Genomic DNA, 21,672 nt, shown 5'->3' on the forward strand with positions numbered 1-21,672 from the left:
TGACTCGCCTGAGTCCCCTCAGGGTAAGAAGAGCCTCGGGACACTCTCTAGGAAGGTGGCAGGTGGCAGCAAATAGCAGCTGCTGGAGAGGCAACGCTAGGAGATGGTGGGAAACTCCCAGACTTCCTGCCTGTATGACGTAGCTGAGGAATGCAACTCAAGGGCGAAGCCCCGATCCCAGGACTGAACCCTGATCCCTGAACTGAGCCCTGATCCCAGGTCTGAATTCTAATCCTTGGACTAAGTCCTGATCCCTGAGCGGAATCCTGATTTCAGTCCTAAGACCAGCTCTTCATGGTGAGCCCTGACCCCTGGGTTAAACCTGCTCCCTGAGCTGATGATCACTGATCTCATGTTGGAGACCTGATACTCGGGCTGAACCCTGATCCCTTCTCATTTCTCAGCCCTCTCAATCCTAGGAGGGCTATAAAAGGGAAATCTTTTGGGAGAATGAGGCCAGTCGCCTCGAATCTACTCTATCTGCTCTCTCCCAAGCAGCCGCTGGCCAGTGCTTTTAACCTGGGTACAAAAGGCTGTTCCAGCTCCCCAACTGGAGAGCAGATGCAGCCGCCAGTCTTCAAATGCTCCTCCCACTTTCAGAAGAGCAGTGAGCCCCTTGAGCTGCAGGCCTGCCTTGTGACTCTCACACTGGGGACTTGCTGATGGCCTGCAAGTGGGATAGGAGAATCCAACTGTCCATGGCCTCAGATAACACATGAGAACTGGCCACATGCTTACACATGGGACACACTCAAATATATGTGTCACTCCTGAGGGTAAGTGTCTGCCCAGAATGAGTTCACCAAATGAGGATTTAACTAGCTGATACCCTTAGGGCTATAGCTGTATTCCTCTTGGATGAGGGAACCCTGTAGGATTAAAGGTCAGTCGCCTCCCAGCAGGAAGTCCTCTAGTAGGACCTGGAGGTTTAGAGCCCTAAAGGCCCTCTTTCCTGGCAGCTCTGGGCCTGACATTTTAGCAAGGGTAGCCTAGGTGTCAACACGGTGTCTTCATCCTTGCCCCTTAAGCTCACTGCTTTTTTTTTTTTTTTTTTTTTTCCCAATAGGCCCTGGCTGTCCTGGAACTTTGTGGACCAGGCTGACCTTGAACCCACAGAGATTCGCCTGCCTCTGCCTCCCAAGTGTTAGGATTAAGGACAAGCCCTGCACTGGCTCCTGCCATCAGTTTTATTGGTCTGGGGTGGGGGCTGGGGGAGGCAGGTGGACTCACATCTTTATGCAAGCAGCCAGGGGCCGGTTCACATGCTCAGGAGACTCCAGGAAGGCCTTGAGCTTGGGTCGGGATTTGAGGCGCGCCACATAGGCGGAGAACAGGGGAAAGTCATTCAAGTAACCAGGAAACAGGAGCTCGAGATTCAGAAGCACGTCCAGCAGGCGGTAGTCCGCGAAAGAGATCTACAGGACGGGGGAGTGACAGGGCTGGAGCTGAGGCAGGACTGGGAGAAGCGCCACAGAGCAAAGCACTGGATGCTCCCTGCTTCTGCCTCTGCATCTGGCCTCAGTTTACCCCTCTGAGAAAGGATCTGGCAATGAGTGGGTGGGGAAAGGCCTACCCAATGCTCACCTGGTCACCAACAATGAAGGACTGGCCACCCCTGTTCTGGGCCAGGAGAGTTTCAAATGGCTTCAGGTGTCCCGGAAGCTCCTTCTGATACTGGTCCTTGCCCTCCTTCTGTGGTCAGAAATGTGCAGCCAGAGTGACCGAAGTGATCTCCCTTTCCTGCCCACCACGCTTGGTCACTAGCCTGTGGCTCCTACATACCAGGATATGGCGATACTGCCGGGCAATGCGTCTGAATAGGTCTTCCAGTCCATCGTTCACCATGTCCACCAGTGCTGCCTCTTGTTGGTCTTTGCCATAGAGCCCTGGGTCAGCGGGCAGGCAGCAGGCTCAGGTTCTGTACTTGTCCCTACATGTCCACTCAGTCTCAGCCTGGGTCTACTCTCTAACCTTAATTGGAGGTCTTCCCTGCCTACCTCTGGGATGTCATTAGAAAAATGATACAAGTTGGAAACTCACAGCCCTGGCTGTACAGACAGCGACCGCCCAGCAGCACACCAGTAGCCTTCTGGAACCTGGGCCCTGCATGATCCTCTAGGGTGACCCAGGTGGGACATTGGTGGCTGCAGGTGAGGCAATTCAAAGCCCCAGGACATTTTGAGGAACATCTCAGGTGTCTCTCAGGGCTTGGCTTCTGGACTCACCGAAGGAGCGGCCCAGGTGCCGTAGGATAGTATTGGATTGGTACAGGGTGAGCTCTCCATCCTGGAACTTGGGGATCTGTCCAAACAACTGGGAGAAGATCCCTCTGTAAGGGGTGCTGAACCTGGCTGCCCCCAATCCTAGACACAGCACCCTAAGGCTGCGCCCCAACCGAATCCCCAAGGGGGAGAGGGAGACAATTACTCACACAGGAAGCCTTGAATGTGCCTTGCTCCCAAACATCCAAGGTCACCACCTCCTCCTTCCAGCTCTGGCCCTGGTCAGCTAGAAGCATGCGCATAACCTCACAGCGCCCTGTATGGGGGTGCAGGATGAGGACACAGCGAAGAGATCTACTCTCAGAGCATCCTGGGAGAGTTTGGGAGAGTGGAAAGCTGACAAGAGGACTACACTAGCTTGGGAGCCTCATAGGGAGGGGAGATATGTGGTGATAGAGGCCATGTCCTAACATTATCTTGGAATGCGAAGACCCAGCCCCACCATGGCACAGGGAAGGAAGGAAAAGTGACAGACAGTGCAGCTATCTACGGAGGCTAAGAGGGCAGTCCTGGCCCCACCAACCACAACTGTAGTCCTGCCCCAGGTCTCTGTCCCGGCCCGGCCCCAATACAGTCTTGGTCACGCCCTTCCTACACCACTGTTGGGGATTCCCAGGAATGACCCAGAAGACTATTGTTTGTGCCCTTCGTCTTGAAAGTGCTGAGGCCACACCTCGGGAAGGGAAATAGACGATGGTGTAAGGTGGCACTAGGAGAGATAGACAAAAAGCACGATGAAGGAGGACCTTGCCTGGGCTGCAGGGCCAAGGAGCGGTTAGTAGCAGGGGTGAGGTGGGGGTATAATTGCCCCCGCCCTTGCCTCCAGGTTTCTCCTTACTGTTGGGCGGATACAGTGTGGTGCAAGCTCAGCAGGAAGAGAGGAAGTGATCGGGGCCTTATATTGACAGGAAGACTCCACCTCCTCAGACATCCCACACTGCCCCAGAAACAGACCAAGTCCTGGTGTTCAGTGTACCAGCTTCCTGGCAGACGTGGTGGGGGAGGGCAGACTCACCTTTCTATCTGTGGTGCAATATGCTACTGGAGTTTTGCAAGAGGCACACATGGTCACATGATAAGCCTCCCACTTAACACGCCCAAACCACTCGGTTTCTTGTGTGCTCAGGGGTTTGGACAGTGCCTTATATGCAGGTAGGCCTCTACCAACAGTACATGGTATAATAATAAGTGCTCCTTGTAAAAATAAGGCAATGTAGAGGAGCCGTGGTTAATCCCAGCACTTGGGAGGAGGCAGAAGCAAGAGGATCTCTGAGTTCAGCCCAGTCCGTCTGGTCGACAGAGTTCCAGGACAGCCAGGGCTCCAAAGAGAAACCATGTTTATAAATGACAAAAAATAAATAATAACAATAACCATAATAATGGCAGTGTCACCTGGAGTGATGGCACACACCTTTAATTGCAGCACTCAAAGTACAAAGGAAGGTCGGGCGGCACGCCTTTAATCCCAGCACTTGGGAGGCAGAGGCAGGCAGATTTCTGAGTTCGAGGCCAGCCTGGTCTACAAAGTGAGTTCCAGGACAGCCAGGGCTATACAAAGAAACTCTGTCTCGAAAAAAAAAAAAAAAAGTACAAAGAGAGGCAGCCCTTTCGAATTCAAGGCCAGACTGGTCTACAACCAAGATCACCAAGCCAGCCAGAGCTATATAGCAACCAAGCCAGCCAGAGCTATATAGCAAGAGCCTGTCTTTTCAAGAAAAGAATAAAGGGATTTAAAAAAAATTTTTTTAAAGATTTATTTATTATTATAAATGAGTACACTGCAGCTGTATTTAGACACACCAGAAGATGGCATCAGATCTCACTATGGGTGGTTGTGAGCTACCATGTGGTTGCTGGGATTTGAACTCAGGACCTTTGGGAGAGCAGTCAGTGCTCTTACTCGCTGAGCCATCTCACCAGCCCTAAAATTTTTTTTAAATATTTATTTATTTATCACATGCAAGCACACTGCAGCTGTCCTCAGACACACCAGAAGAGGGCATCCAATCCCACCACAGATGGCCGTGAGCTACCATGCAGTCGCCGGGACCTGAACTCAAGACCTCCAAAACAGCAGCCAATGCTCCCAACCACTGAGCCATCCCTCCAGCCCCCCCTTTTTTTTTAAATAAAGGGATTTTAACTAATGAACTATCCCCTCCTCTCTTGGTGATGCTATAACAGAAAACTCTTAGCAAAGAGTTAAGCCTTACATGTACCAGTCCTCAAGGCTAGCACTGTTCCTTGTTTGTAGAGAAATTGAAACAAAGAATTGACGTGGCATGCCCAAGGTCACTCAGCTAGTAAACAGGATTTAAACTTGTTTGGTCTGGTTAGTTCCCTGGGAACCTCATGTCTGTCTGTCTGTCTTCTATCTATCATCTATGCATCTGTCTATCTATCTATCTATCTATCTATCTATCTATCTATCTATCTATCTATCTATCATCGACACTGTGCTTCTCTGTTCTCTGTGTAGCCCTGGTTGACCTGGAACTTGCTCTGTAGAGCAGGCCAGCTTCAAAACCATAGAATGCCACCTGTCTCTGTCTCCTGAGTGCTGGGATTTAAGGAGTGTGCCAGTACTGCCAGGCTGGGAACCTCACTTTTTAAATCCATTTTCCCCCTTTGATACCTTTTTGTTGAAGGGAACAGACTATGTCACTTCACAATGTGCTTCTGTAACATAAACCGTACCACTGGAGCAGGGCATGACAGTGCAGAGCTGGACTCAGTGCTGTGAGCACCAGGATGGAAGGTGCTGAGTGAAGCTAGCCTGGGCTGCATAGGGAAACTGAAAGATTTTCGAATTCCCGGCCCATGTACCAAATGAAAGACCCTCGAGGGAAGACCCTCACTCAGACACTCAAGTCCCGGGACAGCCGCGTACCCAAGAAGACACTGAGACCATACATAAAATGTAGAAGGCAAGATTTAATAAAGCAGCGACATGAAAGCACACAGACCAGAGCTCTGGGGTCGAAATAAAGCAGCAACATGAAAGCACACAGAGCTCTGGGGTCGAAACTCATACACCTTAGCACAGGGTAGAGGAGTCTCGACGACGACTCAAAATTTTCACAAGCTTTTAAAGGAAAAAACCACAAACTGGGAGGGGGAATGGGGAGGGAATAGGGGAAGTTTAACAACCACAAGTTTACTCAACCAAAGAGTCATATCCTGTGATTGGCAATACATCTGGCCTGTTGAAACATTCTGTGGTTGTTCCAGAAAATGTTTTTCTCAAGTATGTTTTCCAGATGGGAGGGGGTGGGCTCCGAGGTGAAAGTTCATGTTCTCACAAGAGGCCAGTAATTTTTTATTCTTCATTCCCCACTTCTTCTTGTAAGTAATTCTAATCTTAGAATTTCAGAAATCTATATCTTTATGTGGAGAATACTGCATTTACTCTATCTTTAACATGGGAACAAAAACAGAATAAGGCAGATTAGTAAACAGAACTAGGCAGGGACCCTTCTAGTGAGGCTTGAGGGTCTCAGCATGACGCAGGTGTACGCAGATCAGATCTCTGGCTGGAACTGGTAAGATGTCCTTGGGGTACCTGGCTCGTTCACTGTAGCCAGTTGTGACCAGACTTCTTTCTGCACCACCTGCAAGCCTTTTAACTTAACATATAGATCATTATTATAACAACATAGGTTTAAACACATTATTTAAGACAGTGATGGGCACTGGAGCCCCATAAAGGATCTCAAAAAGAGTAAAACTGAATCAAGAGGGAGTATTCTCAGTTTTAAATAGGGCAAGGGGAAGGGGCACCAAGTAAGTCTGTGCCAGTCTCTAGGATTAATTTTGTCAAGGTCTGTTTAGAGTTTTATTTATTCTTTTTTATCTTTCCTGAGCTCTGAGGTCTGTACACACAATGGAATTTTCATTTGACCTCTAAATACTTGGCCACACCCTGACTTACCTGGGCAACAAAGGCAGGACCATTATCTGACACTATTGCTTTTGGCACTCCGAACCTTGGAAAATTTTTAATAATCTTCTTGATGACTATCTGAGCAGTCTCAGTTTTACAAGGAAAAGCTTTTATCTATCTTGAGAACGTTCACAAAAACCAGAAGGTATTTATACACATATTTTTTCAGTAAAGTCTATTTTTCAGTAGATGTCAGGTCTGTCTTCTCATGAGAGGACTAGTTTTCTTTCTTCAGTTTTTACTATTTTATACAGGGTTTTTTTTTACCAGTCTTAATTTGTCTATAACTTGATAGTCTTCAGACTGTCAGGATCATTGCTCTTTAGGATGCCTGGGCGGTTAGATTTGCCATCTGATTTTTTTTAGCCACAGCATCTTAGGTCTTTTTCTGCAGATGTCAACAGCTCTCTTTGTCTGTATATATAGAGCTTGTATTAAAGCCACAAGTTTAGCTTTCTGGGCTGAAGTTCCTTTAGGGAGGCTGCTGGCCTAGATCACGTGCTTTCTGTCCATCACTGCACTGCTGTTCCCGCCTTCCGCTCACCTTCAACCTCCAGGCTACTGCCATCCGTGTACCAGTTCAAACTCTCAGGCCAAGGCTGATCTGATCCTTCAGATCATTTCGAGTATGAGTTCCTTCTGCCAGAATGTCAGCACAATGATGAGTAGGTGAAGTCTCAGGCAGTAGTGTGATTGAGGATAGCAGGGGGAGCGAAGGTCACTCGTTCAGTCAACAAAAAGCTCTGACAATGTGTCCATCGGTCAGGGGAACAGTTGGATAATGTTTTCAAGAGCGTTAGTCAGCCATCGGTCATGGGGGCTGAACCACACTTTCTAGGACATGTGCCAAGTTTTGTCTCAGAGTCAATTTATCTGCGTCCTTGACCAGAAGCCACTATGTGCAGACAAGCAGGCCATCTTACAGCCACCAGGTCTAATTTTTTACAAGTATGTCACAGGTCTTTTTCCAGGGTCCCAATCTCTGAGTAAGAACTTTTTTTGGCAATACCTTTGTTCTCAGTCACATCTAGGAGTCCCATAGCTGGGGATAACATTAGGGCAGTCTCAAGAGCATCCAAGGCCATCTAAGATTGTTCTTTTTTTTTTCTATACGAAGGGCTGTTTATCTCTTTAACTCAGCAAAACCTGGAATCCACAATCTGCAAAAGCCCGCAGTGCCCAGGAACTTTTTAGCTTGTTTTGCACTGGTCGGTGGAGGAGTATGAAACACAGTCTCTTTTTTTAGCTGCTTTAACAGGTAGGCCACCGGACTCTTTTAAGGACTCAGCTTCTGTATTAGCACCCCTTTTGTTATCTCTTAAACACATTGATCTTTAGCCAAAAGCTTTTTTTTGTTGCCAGGTACTATCTAGGTTTTTTTAATTTTCCTGACTTTTGTGACCAGCATTTTATTTCTCTTATCTCTTTGTCTCACAGCACAGCTCTGATTCTGACTCTGGTCTCTGTCTTTGTCAGCCTCATGTTTCTTTAACTCTTCTTCTTGTCTGACTCTTATTTACTGTTTTTTTTTTTTAAATATTTTTCATTCAGAGTATCTTTCTCATTTTAGACCTCTCTAATCTCTTTTATCTCTATTTTTACTTCTCTTCACTGTTAACCTATCTCTTCTGGGTCTGCTGAAGATTTGCTTTTAGCTTACTTCTTTGCAGACCTCTGTCCTTCCTTTGTTTCTCCTCCTCTGCACTTTCTTATCTACTTACACTAACTTTTTTACCAACTTATCCTGTCCTTCTCTTAACTTTTGTAACTTTCTGTTACCTTGGTCAGATTGTTGGGACACTTTCTAGTCCCACAGAGAGGAGACCCCCATCAGAGTCTGGCAGTTAGACTCACAGGTGCTCCTTACCTTGGACAGAAGCCCCAAGTGGGCGGATGCCTCCCTCACTGGAGCTTGGAACAGACTCACTGCCAGCAACTCAGGGTGGTGCCACCTTCTGAGATGAGGGAACTTTAGAGCAGAGACGGGAGTGCAGCTCTCACAGCTGGCTGCAACCGGCACTTATCTTAAAGTGAAAGCAGTTTTTCTGTTAACAAGAGACGGGATGGGAGGGACAGGGGAATGAGAAGCTGCCTGGGAACCTGCGGCGCTCTTGGCCGGCTACTCGAACAGCCTCCTCTTCTTTTTATTTCAGCAGCCACAACATCCAGGCCACTGACTTTTCAGGGACCACTCCTCTTTTGCTCCGGATTTCCGAGCTCATTTTTCCCTAGGCTCCAGGTCCATGGGCGGGACCACTGTGACCCGCTGGCTGCTCTCTGGAGTTGGAGTGGGAGGCAGGGCAGCTGTTGATCTGAAAGGAAGTGGTCAGCATAGGGATCTGACAGGATTTTTAGGCTTATTTCAGAAGGCATAACTTAAAAACAGTCGTCAGTCATCAGTCCAAGTCTGAACACAAAGAGACACACAAGACACACACAGAAACCGTAAACCACAAACAAAAACAAGATAGTAACAGACAACATAGACGACTCACAAAAACAAACGTAAACAAACAAAATTACCAAGCGACAGAACCAGAGTCAGAGAAAGGGGAGTGGACACAGATTGTCTCATTTTTAGAAAAACAGTAGTCACAACAAGAGCGGACACGAGACTAAGACAAAAAAGAAACCAGAAGAATCAGATGGCCTCTCCAAGGCCGGCCAATTGAGACCCTCTGCACGAGGTGGGACTCGAACCCACGATCCCGTGACCAGACGCGAGGTGGGACTCGAACCCACGATCTCGCAACAAAACACGAGGTGGGACTCGAACCCACGATCCCGTGACCAGACGCGAGGTGGGACTCGAACCCACGATCTCGCAACAAAACACGAGGTGGGACTCGAACCCACGATCTCGCAACAAAACACGAGGTGGGACTCGAACCCACGATCTCGCAACAAAACACGAGGTGGGACTCGAACCCACGATCTCGCAACAAAACACGAGGTGGGACTCGAACCCACGATCTCGCAACCCCAAATGGTCTCTTGGCCTTCAAAGGGGTCCACCAGGCGTCCCTGATCCTCCCCTGTTCCTCCTGGGACGTCTCCCAGGGCGAACGGACGGTGGACACCTGGACACGTCTATCCTTATCCACCCCGCACTCCCTCTCGGAGCGCGGTCTCACTGAGCGTCCGCAAAACTGAAACTGCGATCGCACCAGACTTAGAAACAGAACACAGACATCAGAACACAGACATCAGAACACAGACATCAGACCAAAGCAGAACAAAGAATCTTACCTCTAAGTGGGTCTAGGACCTCTGGGTGGTCGCGCTGTTTCCCGGCCAATGCACCAAATGAAAGATTTTCGAATTCCCGGCCCATGTACCAAATGAAAGACCCTCGAGGGAAGACCCTCACTCAGACACTCAAGTCCCGGGACAGCCGCGTACCCAAGAAGACACTGAGACCATACATAAAATGTAGAAGGCAAGATTTAATAAAGCAGCGACATGAAAGCACACAGACCAGAGCTCTGGGGTCGAAATAAAGCAGCAACATGAAAGCACACAGAGCTCTGGGGTCGAAACTCATACACCTTAGCACAGGGTAGAGGAGTCTCGACGACGACTCAAAATTTTCACAAGCTTTTAAAGGAAAAAACCACAAACTGGGAGGGGGAATGGGGAGGGAATAGGGGAAGTTTAACAACCACAAGTTTACTCAACCAAAGAGTCATATCCTGTGATTGGCAATACATCTGGCCTGTTGAAACATTCTGTGGTTGTTCCAGAAAATGTTTTTCTCAAGTATGTTTTCCAGATGGGAGGGGGTGGGCTCCGAGGTGAAAGTTCATGTTCTCACAAGAGGCCAGTAATTTTTTATTCTTCAAAACCACGCCTCAAAAAAATAAAACTGACTGGAGGGGTGGCTCGGTGGCTAAGAGCATGTACTGCTCCGCACAGGGTCTGGATCTGGATTCCAGCAGCCACACCAGGCAGCACACAACCCGGGCTCCAGGGAGTCCAACACCTCTGGCTTCTGAGAGCACCTGCACTTACACGCACATCCCCTCCACACATAATTAAAAATGAAATAAATGTTAAAAGATAATGAAACAAATCAGAGCCAGTGAGAAAGCTCAGGGAATTGCCACCAGGTCTGATGACCTGAGTACAGTTCCTGAAACCCACAGTGAGAAGAGAGAACAAACTCCCAAGGATGTTCTCTCATCCCTCCAACCACTGTGCACGCACGCATGCACGCACGCAGCCACACACACACACACACACACACATACACATGTAATAAAATAAAAAATAAATAAACTTACTGCAAAACTGAGGCAGTTGAGAACAACAAATAGTAGCAGTGAAAAGTAAAGGTGCTGATAAGGATTTCTTCACATCCCTTCCTCCCTCCCTTCTCCCCTCCCTTCATCTCTCCTGCTCTGCTTAAAATGTGTGTGTATGGGGGGGGGTCTGAAGGTGTGCTATATGTATATTTGTGTTGTAAGTATTTATGTATATGCATGGTGTGTGTGCTATGTGTATGTATATATGGTGTGTATATGTGTGTAGTGTGTGCATGTGTGTGTGTGTGTGTGTGAGAGAGAGAGATGTGGTATGTATTTGTGTGTAGTGTGTATATGCATGTGATGTGTATATGTGTAGTATGTGTATGTGTGGTATGTGTGTGGGGGATGTATGTATATGTATGTGGTGTGTGTATGTGTGGTATATGTGTGTGTGTGGAGTGTGTGTAGGGTGTATGTGTGTGGGTGATGGGTATACATGTGTGTGGTGAGTGCTCTGTGTGTGTGTGTGTGGGTGGGTGTGGGTGTGTGGTATCTGAGTCTGAGTGTTGTTTCTCAACAGCCATCCACCTTTCTGAACAGGACATCAGATCCCACCCTGGCCTGAAACTTATCTAGCAGGGTAGGCTGGCCAGCCAGTGAGCCCGAAGGACCAACCTTCCTTTCTCCATTACAATTTCAGTCTTTTGTGTTGTTTGTTTGTCTGTTTTGTTTTAATGTGGGTCCTGGGCGTTCAGGTCAGGTCCTTGTGTTTGCAAGGCATGCATCTCACAGTCTGAGCAAGCATCTTCCAAGCCTGAGGGGCCAATCTTCCTGGTATGCCCAGCATTCCAGCCAGTTCCCCGCTGTGGTCCCTCGCTGGAGTTCTCTGTGGGACAGAGCTACCAAGAAAGTGGAGATGCAGTACCATCCGCCTGGAACTCCGAAGCACCAAAATTACCCCAATCAGGAGAACCCTAATAGCCAAGGCTCACGCTTGGGAAGCATGCCCCCTCCCTTGAGCCCATAGCTTTGTGGGGCTGGGAGCAAGTGGAGGAGGTGGTGCCAGAGCTGGGCTCTCATCCCTGGCTCACAGCTGGAGGAACATCTGCCCAGCACAGAGCCGCTTACTAAGAGCTTTCATAGAAACGATCTCATTTCATCTCCCAAGCAACCCTGGGAAGAAGTTAAGGAGGGAGGGAGAGAGGCTTGTTGCCATTACGCCAATGGAACATGGTATCTCAGAGACATTCCTTCATTCTGTAGAAGGATCACAGACTAGGGAAAGCAGATGCTACAGTTTCAATAGGTGACCCCCAAAGGTCTATGTATTAAAGACTGTGGTACCGTTAGCACAGTGGTTTGCCCCCTGTGGGTCACGACCCCTTTGGGGGACGGGGGACTGGAAGGTCTTTTCACAGGGTGTGCATTAGCTATCCCGCATATCAGATATTTACATTATAACTAATGATAGTAGCAAAGTTACAGTAATGAAGTAGCAATGACAATAATTTTATGGTTGGGGGTCACTGCAGACATTTTAAATCTGTAGTTAAAAGACAACTAACAAAACAAAATCTTGAACTAGTGACTATGATAGTTGGTTATATAATGTAATGTTTTACCGGAACCAGATTAATAATTGATCAGAACTCCACTGATCAATATTAGAACTCTGAACTTTTTTGGAGTGGTGGCTGCTGTTTTGAGACAGGGGTTCTCTGTGTAGCCCTGGCTGTCCTGGAACTCACTCTGTAGACCAGGCTGGCCTTGAATTCAGAAATCTACCTGCCTCTGCCTCTCAAATGCTGGGATTAAAGGCATGCGCCACCACTGCCTCAGAACTCTGAGCTTTTAAAGTCCTAATTTAACAGTACATAGTGAGGGGAAGACATTGGAAGCTGTTTTGTCCCTTTTTTGTGCCTTAACTACTTTCTTGTCACCTTCAGTTTGTCACAACCTCCACAACTTGCACTTACCAAGCTCAAAACACCTTCCTAGACCTTCAGATATTTTCTTAGATCCTCGTAAGTTAGGTTTTCATATCTTCAGATCTTACACAAATTTTATTTAATAATTAACCATGAGACACGATCACTGGGAGCAGTCACTGCAGAGTGAGCGCCTTTAGATAAAGGAACAGCAAAAAGTGACATCTAACCCTGTTTAACCTTTTATCGTGAAGCCTGTGAGCAAGGCGAACCTGTTTGCTTTTTAAATAAGAGATCTTAACTAGCTAATGACCACCTCAGTGGCGGATTACCTGGGGCTAAGAAGCTCCTTGCCTGTTCCCGAGCTGTCAAGCTACAGTCAGCAATGTGGTCCGAGATCTGAAAGGATACGTTTTAATCCCGATGTCATAGATCAATTAAAACAACAGAGATTCGTCCATGGTCCGCTGCCCAGACAGTGCTCCCAGGTTCCTGTGGTCTCTATGGCACTGCGGGCAGAGGCAGTCTGGCCATGAGGCTCAGCCGATGAGGGGGTTTTTTCCTGTAGAGAAGGAACATAGGAAAGATGACTTCACCTTGCGTAAGACACATTTTCTGAGCTAGCAATTAGGCAAAACAGCATAAAACAGCAGTGGAACATTATGAAACAATTTCAAAATTATCCACATTTAAATAACAGCCAAATCCCTATTATATTAGATCTAGTGGAAAGGAAAACAAGAGGTGAATGTAGCCACGGTGGCTGGCGGCAGGGAGAAGCAGCAGCGTCCCTCACACAAGCGTGCGTGCTGTGGCCCTTCACACAAGCAAGCATTCCGTGGCCCTGTGACAGCAAAGACACGCGTGGTTAGGCACACATTCTAAATTAGCTCTTGTTAATCTGAATTTCCTTTATGATCTGAAATGTCACCATCATATAAGAAACATTTTAAATTAGGGTGAATCACATACACAGTATGTTGTAAAGTATAACTTTGAGGCAGGTGGTTCTCTAAGTTCGAGGCCAGCCTGGTCTACAGAGTGAGCACCAGGACAGCCAGGGCTACACAGAGAAACCCTGTCTCGAAAAGAAAAAAAGGAAAAAAAGAAAAGAGGAAGAAAGTATAACTTTGATCTTTATCATCACACAAAAATCCATACCAAATTAAATATTAGACTTGTTGCTTTCTTAGTCTAAAAGGTGACAAGATAATAAACAGTTCACTAGGGCTGAACAGTTTTATAATTCAGTGTGCTCATATTAAGATGGTAAAGTCACATGGTTACTAACATTGAAAACATTTTTCTTTGTAGATCTGTCAGTTTTTGTTTTTGTCTTTTTTTCCTTCAATGAGAGTTGCATCCAAATTATATGGACATCTACAGAGAGTTAAATCCAAGTTACATACACATAGAGTTGAATTTGAGTTACATACAAATATATATGTCCTAAACGAGAACTGAATAGAGCCAAATATTATTGTAGATTATGTAGATTTTAATCCATACCCAATGAGCAACTTATAAATCCTTAGATGAGCGTTTATAGCATAAACTTAAGATATACATTTATTTTGAGGGCAGAATGTAAAGAAATCAGAGATAAAAGGTTTTTTTTTAAGACTGGAGACGTAGAAGAGAGCAAGTAAACATATAAAATATATGAGAATCATTTGTCTGTGTCCGTGAGAATATGGAAATCAGGAATAAAATCTGAGTCCATGAAGAGAGACAGGGCGTTCCTAGTGCAGGCCAGCGGCAGGAGGGGACGGGGCGGGGGCAGGTCCACGCGGGCAGCCCCAGAACTGGGCCGCGGGGAGGGAGAGGATTTGAGCTGGAATTTGGAATTTACAGACAAATGATCGATACATCTCAGGAGTTGTTTAACTGAGACCAGGCAGGAAGAAACGGGGTTTAGAGAAAAGAGAATCCTTTCCCATTTCGCCGATTGCTCGTAGTATTTGTAGAAATATGATTGGAAGGCAAATACATTTAGAACCAGGGTAGAGGCTGGGGGGCGGGGGAATGAGAGGGTCTGTCCTGTGGGTGAGAAAGGGAAGCGGAATGTCCCTGCAGCCTGCAGCCATGGGTTTCCTCAGAGTCAGGGAGGAAAAAAGGAAGGCCAAACCATTCAGAGGTCATTGTGTGGGTTAACGGGGGTGGGGTGGGGGGTGGTGTCAGAGGAGAGACCTGCCTGGGACCAGGGTTTTTGAGGAAGCCAGAAGGTGAGAATGAGAACCAAGCTCTGGTAGAGGATTTCATCCACAGGAAAGATTTGAGGAAGAACAGAGAAGGGGCACAGTAGCCCGGTAAGGCCTACGGAAATGGCAGGGTTGCAGCTCCGAGGAGCCTGCGCCTTGGACTGGTGATGCGTAGGTCACTTCCTCAGACTCCGGGAGAAGTTAAAAAGACCAACAGGGAAACTTACCTAAGTGTCATTAGCAGATGGGTTGAAGAGCAGTAGGTGAGCCAGAAAGTATAGTTGTTGTAGGTTGACTGTAGGGTCCTGTTGTGTGGCTTAGACCCACGAGAAGCACCAACACCAGAAGAACCTCCCGAGTCTTTTGGCACCCATGTTATGAAATATAGTGTGGTGCTGGCAGGGTAAGGGGATACCTGGCAAGCCCTTGCCAAGCTGTCCCCCTGAGAAATCACACCATGTGACAGACATGATATAAGGGAAGTTTATTGCTTATTGTGGAAAAGGGGGAGGAGGACTTGGTGAAGGGGTAGAAGGGGGGACAGAGGACAGAAAGAGAAAAAGAGAGGAAGAGAGGCTGGCCAGGAACACATGGGAACAGAGAGAGAAAGAAGGAGGAGGAGAGGGGGAGGAGGAGGAGGAGGAGGGGCAGGAGGAGGAGGGGCTGAGGTAGGCAAGCAGTCCTCTTTCACATGGCAGGCCGCCCGCACCTGGTGACAGCACAGGTAGTTATGGCGCAGGTGATGATAAACTGTATCTAGGTCACTGAGAGGAAGTCTAGTAGAATTGTCTGTAAGCCAACAGAGACACCATGACCAAAGCAACTCTTAGAAAGGAAAACATAGTTCAGAGAAAGCATGGCAGCACGCAGGCGCAGGTGAGAAGAACGCTGGAAAAGGGCTGAGAGGTCTACATCTTTATCCACAGGCAGCAGAAGGCCTGTGGGATAAGCATTCAAACACATGAGTCTATGGGGACTATTCAAACCACAACACCAGGGCACCAAGTATTTTCTTCTCTGGTGAGTCATATGAACGGACTCCTACAGTATTTTGTTTTGTTTTGTTTTGTTTTGTTTTGTTTTGTTTTCTGGCTCCTTTCATTTAGCACAACATTTTCCAAAATTCACCCATGTTGGGGTATGTGTTAATACTTTATAACTTTTTGTTTTGTTTTGTTTTGTTTTGTTTTTTTGAGACAGGGTTTCCCTATGTAGCTTTGGCTGTCCTGGAACTTATTTAATAGACTAAGCTGGCCCTGAACTCATAGAGGTTACCCTGTCTCTGTTTCCCGAGTGCTGGGATTAAAGGCATGTCAATCAAGGATAGTCCAGGCTGTCCTTGAATTTTCTATGTGGTAGAAGATGGCCTTGAACTTCTGAACCTCCTGCCTCCAGTTGCTGTATGCTAGGATGGCTGGCAGGAGCCTTCATGAGACACTTAAGAGTACATTTACAATTGCTGTATGCTAGGATGGCTGGCAGGAGCCTTCGTGAGACATTTAACAGTACATTTACAGATAAATCCTTAAATGAGACTCTGCTTTACAAAAGAAACCACATGTGTTTTTTGCCATTGGGCATGGCTTTTTTTTTGAGGTAAGGTCTCATTTTGTAACTCAGGCTGGCCTCACACTTTGCATCCTCCGCACAAGTGCTGGAACCACAGCTGTGTACTGCCATACCCAGCCTGGATTCTAGATTTACTCATTTATCAGCTAATGAACGTATGGTTTGTTTAACTCTGGGTGCTACGAGTAATGATTCCAGGTTTGTGGGAAATTATATATATTTTTTGAGACAAGGTTTCTCTGTATAGCCCTGGTTGTCCCGTAACTCCCTCTGGACCTGGCTGGCCTCAAACTCACAGAGATCTGCCTGCCTCTGCCTCTCGAGTCCCGGGATTAAAGGTGTGTGCCACCACCTGGCATTCATTTTTCTTGAGTACATACCTAGATTTTGGCTTTGGGCTTTCGGGATCATGTGACCACTTGTTCTCAAGAACACTGGACTCACTTGGCCAGTGGTCACACCCTTGAGAACTGCACTATCAAACTAGAGTGACCCCACTTCTCCAGACCTCACTCTGGCCTGTGTCTGATACTTCTCAGGTAAAGTTCTGGGCTCAGCCCATGGGGACAAGGTAGAGAAGATTTTGGGAGTGTGGAGGGGTGGGGGCAAAACTTGGTTTGAAGAGAATAAAAGTTGCTGTCTACAATAATATTTTCCTGCCTTGACTATGTGACTCTGAAGCCAGAAGCCACAGGCCTCAGGCGGATTAAAGCTCAGTTGTTAAATATTTGGGAATTAAGTAATTAATTGCCAGGGTTCCTTTCTCTCTGGCCTGGAAGCCTTGCCCCTCACTGGCCAGGGGATAGGCGGGCCTGGAGCAATTAACTTTTATTGAACCAGGAGAAGAAAGTCACTCCCACAGGAAAAAAAAACAAAAAACAAAAAACTTTTACACAAGCAAATGTGCACAGAAACATACTTACATTCATACAGACATTCACCTTTTTGTTGGGGCCAACAATCTGTCTCATTAACTTAAATACTTACACACACACACACACACACACACACACACACACACACACATATATGCTGGAGCAATCACCAGTGTAGAAAGAACTCACTCATTCTAGACGAAAATTAAGCTCTAACCTTCATTGCATAGAGAAAGAAAAAGCTTCTACCTTTCTATTGCTAAATGAAGGAAACCCAAGTCTGTTAGGAAAAAGACCTGTCCCTGTGGTAGGAAGCCTGTTCTAGCCTGTCTCACAGTGAGAAGCCTGCCCACTGCTCTCTGCTCTCTCTGCAGCGCTTTCTCTGCTCTCTGTCCCGCCTCGCCTCTCTTCTCAGCTCCTCAGCTCTGTTAGAGCCTCCTTTCCTTTCTCTCTTCTCTTTCTCCCCAGCTCTGCTGTGTTCTGCTGTGTTCTGCAGTGTTCTGCTGTGCTCTGCTGTGTTCTGCTGTACTCTGCTGTATTCTGTTGTGTTCTGCAGTGTTCTGCTGTGTTCTGCTGTATTCTGCTGTGTTCTGCAGTGTTCTGCTGTGTTCTGCTGTATTCTGCTGTACTCTGCTGTATTCTTCTGTGTTCTGCAGTGTTCTGCTGTGTTCTGCTGTATTCTGCTGTGTTCTGCAGTGTTCTGCTGTGCTCTGCTGTGTTCTGCTGTACTCTGCTGTATTCTTCTGTGTTCTGCAGTGTTCTGCTGTATTCTGATGTGTTCTTCTGTATTCTGCTGTCTCTTCTGCTTCTACTTTGCTTCTCTTCTGATCTCCTTCTGCCTACTTAATGTCATTGTTCCTAGTTTTTGTACTTTTTTAGGAGACTAGATCACATTAGCTAGTCCAAGCCTCCTTTTTCAGAAGTTCACAAAAATTCAAACCTAAATTCACATTATAAATTGATTAAGGAGTGTCTTAGTCAGGGTTTCTATTCCTGCACAAACATTATGACCAAGAAGCACTTGGGAAGGAAAGAGTTTATTCGGCTTATACTTCCATACTGCTGTTCATCACCAAAGGAAGTCAGGACTGGAACTCACGCAGGTCAGGAAGCAGGGGCTGATGCAGAAGTCATGGAGGGATGTTCCTTACTGGCTTGCTTCCCCTGGCTTGCTCAGCCTGCTCTCTTATAGAACCAAGATTACCAGCCCAGAGATGGTCCCACCCACAAGGGGCCTGTCCCCCTTTGATCACTAATTGAGAAAATGCCTTACAGTTGGATCTCATGGAGGCATTTCCCCAACTGAAGCTCCTTTGTCTGTGATAACTCCAGCTGTGTCAAGTTGACACAAACTGGCCAGTACAAGGAGTTACAACAGAGATGTTTACTTGTGCTTCCATCGAGGCTGGTTGTCCAACTAAACATCCTTATCTGCCACGAGCTGCACAGTTTCACTGAGAGTTTAAAACTATAACTCTAAGTTAGCACATTTCTGAGAGGCCTACCATCTGACTAATGCCTCATTAGTATTGAAGTTTTGTATAGGTAAATCCAGTCAATATTTTATCTTCTGTCCTTGCACCTAAAAGAAATGATTCATTCCCAGTTTATGGACTTTAGTTATCAGATAACAGTTTACAGCCTAAAGGAATGTTATCCTTAATCCTAAATCCGTTACACTCCTACTTTCTATCCCAGTACAATTAACTCGTGACATATGAAGGCCTGCAGAGTCCTACTTGCAGTTTTCATATTACAGAGGGCCCAAGATTCCTTGTACAATTTTAGGGATTCTATAGGATTACCATTTGGAGTTAAGAAATCATATATTTGCCTACACAGCATTGCTAAAAAGGGTACATCTTTGTTGATCTGCAAAAATATCTGCCCAATAGGGTGGACTAATGCCCAGGAATTGTTATATTAATTTACTAATGACAGAAAAAGCATATCAATAGCAAGAATCAAACCTGAGATGAAGTCTCTCAGGTCTTGCCTCCAAGAGCTCATCCATCGCAGACCACAAAAAAACAAAACAAAAACAAACAAACAAACAAAGGTAGACCATTTCAGGAAAGTCATCCACCAGCCTTAGCCTCTCCTTCATGACTTCTGTCAGAAGATGACATTATCTTTGTCATCAAAGGTGTTACACTTGAAAGTCAGAGGATGACAGACATATGTTTAGTAATGCATTGATTAGTGTCAATAAATGACAGGGGAATACCTTTGTAACTATGGCTTCCACCCTAAGTCATGGTTTAAAAACAATATAACCCAGTGACTAGCGAGATGGAAAAATTGGTAAAGTGCTTGTGATGCAAGTATGAGGATCAGAGTTTGACCTTCAGAACCCAGGTAAAAGGTGCTAGGCATGTGACTTTAATCCCAGTGCCAGACAAAGACATCAAGTCCCTGTGGTGTGCCAGCTAGAAGGTTCCCTTTCTTGGTGAGTTCCAGGCCAGTGAGTTATCCTGTCTCAATAAAGCAAGGTGGATGGTGCAGAGGACAGCTAACATGGTCCTTTGATATCCATACAAGCATCACACACACAGGCATATACACAAGCCATGTTGTTGATCTGCAGAGAATCTGCCCAATAGGGTGGGCTAATGTCATCTAGGAGAGGCCACGGCTAGTGACTGACTTTCCTGAAATGGTCTGCTGCACTGTATCAATTGTAATACTGAATATTGGCTCCTGAGGTCTGGTTGCCCCTGGGATGAGGAGACATTCACATACACCTGAAAGATCCTGACAGAATGTAAAAGGTCACAGAAGCCCTAAAATTGGCAAGATAGATTTCATTGTTAGCAGAACTAGCTTCACTGATTTAGAAAAATAGAGGTGCACAATGCTCTGGCCGCTCCTTGAACCCGTGTGTCTGCCAATGTTCTGACCATTCCTTGAACCCAAGTGTGTGCCCACTGCTGCACCTCACTGCCAGGTGTTTGTGATATTGGTTGCTAAGATAGAGTCAGAAAATCTCCCCAGCAACCACAGCTGGGCCAATCCGGAGTTGCTACACCTGCACCAGACTCTTTCCTTGTACCCCTCCCATACCCATTTCTTGAGAATAGACATTGTTTAGATCTGGAAATCCCCTACTCCTCCCTTCTCCTTTCCCCCCTGAGGGCCTATAAAAACTGGGACCCCTTCCCCTCGGGGTCGTCTCCTCTACCCCTGCGTGGGATATGAGTCGTCCCCAGAACTCTGGCTTTCCCCGAATAAAGCTTCATGTGGTTTGCATCAAGCTTGGTCTATCGTGAGTTCTTGGGTGTCCGCTATTGTCCCGAGGCCTGAGCGAGGGGCTCCTCTTGGAGTCTTTCACACCAAGTGATGCTATGTAAACATGTCACCCAAGTTATCCCTGATTGGTCAATAAAGATGCCTATAGCCTGTAGTTAGGCAGAAGAGAGGTAGGTAGGTGGGCTTTGGTTCCCAGGCTTGGGGTCTGAAGCAGCGGCCACAAGGGAGTGAAAGATGCCATGGGGATAAGAGATCGTGCCGTGCGTGGTGGGGCACGCCTTTAATCCCAGCACTTGGGAGGCAGAGGCAGGTGGATTTCTGAGTTCGAGGCCAGTCTGGTCTACAAAGTGAGTTCCAGGACAGCCAGGACTATACAGAGAAACCCTGTCTCGAAAAAAAAAAAAAAACAAAAAACAAAAACAAAAAAACAAAAGAGAGGGAGAGAGAGAGAGAGAGATCATGAAGTCAGGCCGTGAGTGCTGGCCAGGTAGAGTAAGACAGCCCAGGTGACAGGTGATTTTTGGGGTTATTTGACAGGGAGGTAGACAAAATAGCTTAGAGAAGCCCGGTGGTGGTGGTGCACGCCTTTAATTCCAGCACTTGGGAGGCAGAGGCAGGCAGATTTGTGAGTTTGAGGCCAGCCTGGTCTACAGAGTGAGTTCCAGGACAGCCAGGACTGCACAGAGAAGCCCTGTCTCAAAAAAACAAAACAAAACAAAACAAGAAAGAAAGAAAGAGCTTAGAGAGTTAATATCTGCCCAGCTCTAGTTCTGTCTAAACTTATTATAAATATTAAAGTTTTAGCCGGGTAGTGGTTTAATCCCAGCACTTGTGAGGCAGAGGCAAGTGGATTTCTGGCCAGCCTGGTCTACAGAGTGAGTTCCAGGACAGCCAGGGCTATACAGAGAAACCCTGTCTCGAAAAACCAAATAAATACATAAATGAATAAAAAATTTAAAAGTCTTTTATCTGGAAACTGAATGATCTAAAGTGGCGTAGAGACCCCCCAGTAATAATAGTATTATTTACTACAACAGAGATTACAAATCAGGCAGTGGGGCTTGTCTTAGTCAGGGTTTGTATTCCCTCACAAAACATGATCAAGAAGCAAGTTGGTGAGGAAAGGGTTTATTCAGCTTACACTTCCACAGCACTGTTCATTACCAAAGGAAGTCAGGACTGGAACCCAAGCAGGTCAGGAAGCAGGGGCTGATAGCAGAGGCCATGGAGGGATGTTACTTACTGGCTTGCTTCCCCTGCCTTGCTCAGCTTGCTTTCTTATAGAACCCAAGACAACCAGCCCAGGGATGGCACTACTCCCAATGGGCCCTCCCACCCTTTATCACTAATTGAGAAAATGCCTCTCAGCTGGATCTCA

The 21,672-nt window shown here is 46.6% G+C and overlaps 1 protein-coding gene and 1 long non-coding RNA gene across 7 annotated transcripts; both read right to left on the minus strand.

Annotated features, from left to right (window-relative positions):
- Positions 1–1,166: 1,166 nt before the first annotated feature.
- Gstp3 (glutathione S-transferase pi 3) lies at positions 1,167–3,302 on the minus strand. 6 transcript variants are annotated; one of them, XM_011248620.2, is made up of 7 exons: positions 3,121–3,302; positions 2,956–2,991; positions 2,432–2,592; positions 2,226–2,313; positions 1,783–1,886; positions 1,585–1,692; positions 1,167–1,415 (listed from the first exon to the last, which is right to left on the minus strand). In XM_011248620.2, coding segments are annotated over exons 1-7 (687 nt in total). In that variant the 5' UTR covers positions 3,122–3,302; the 3' UTR covers positions 1,167–1,226. The 6 variants fall into 6 exon arrangements, with proteins under 6 accessions (XP_011246922.1, XP_030106733.1, XP_006531788.1 ...); XM_030250873.1 differs by having other exon boundaries at positions 2,432–2,538; positions 2,806–2,991; NM_144869.3 differs by having other exon boundaries at positions 1,170–1,415; positions 2,432–2,538; positions 3,121–3,144.
- Positions 3,303–10,947: 7,645 nt separating this feature from the next.
- On the minus strand, positions 10,948–15,142 carry Gm42060. Its single transcript, XR_879464.1, has 3 exons — positions 14,829–15,142; positions 12,733–12,962; positions 10,948–11,371 (listed from the first exon to the last, which is right to left on the minus strand). It is a non-coding gene; the product is annotated as a predicted gene, 42060 (long non-coding RNA).
- Between the last annotated feature and the right edge of the window lie 6,530 nt (positions 15,143–21,672).

Source organism: Mus musculus, chromosome 19, assembly GCF_000001635.26.
Source record: "Mus musculus strain C57BL/6J chromosome 19, GRCm38.p6 C57BL/6J".
NCBI classification, from domain to species: Eukaryota; Metazoa; Chordata; class Mammalia; order Rodentia; family Muridae; genus Mus; species Mus musculus.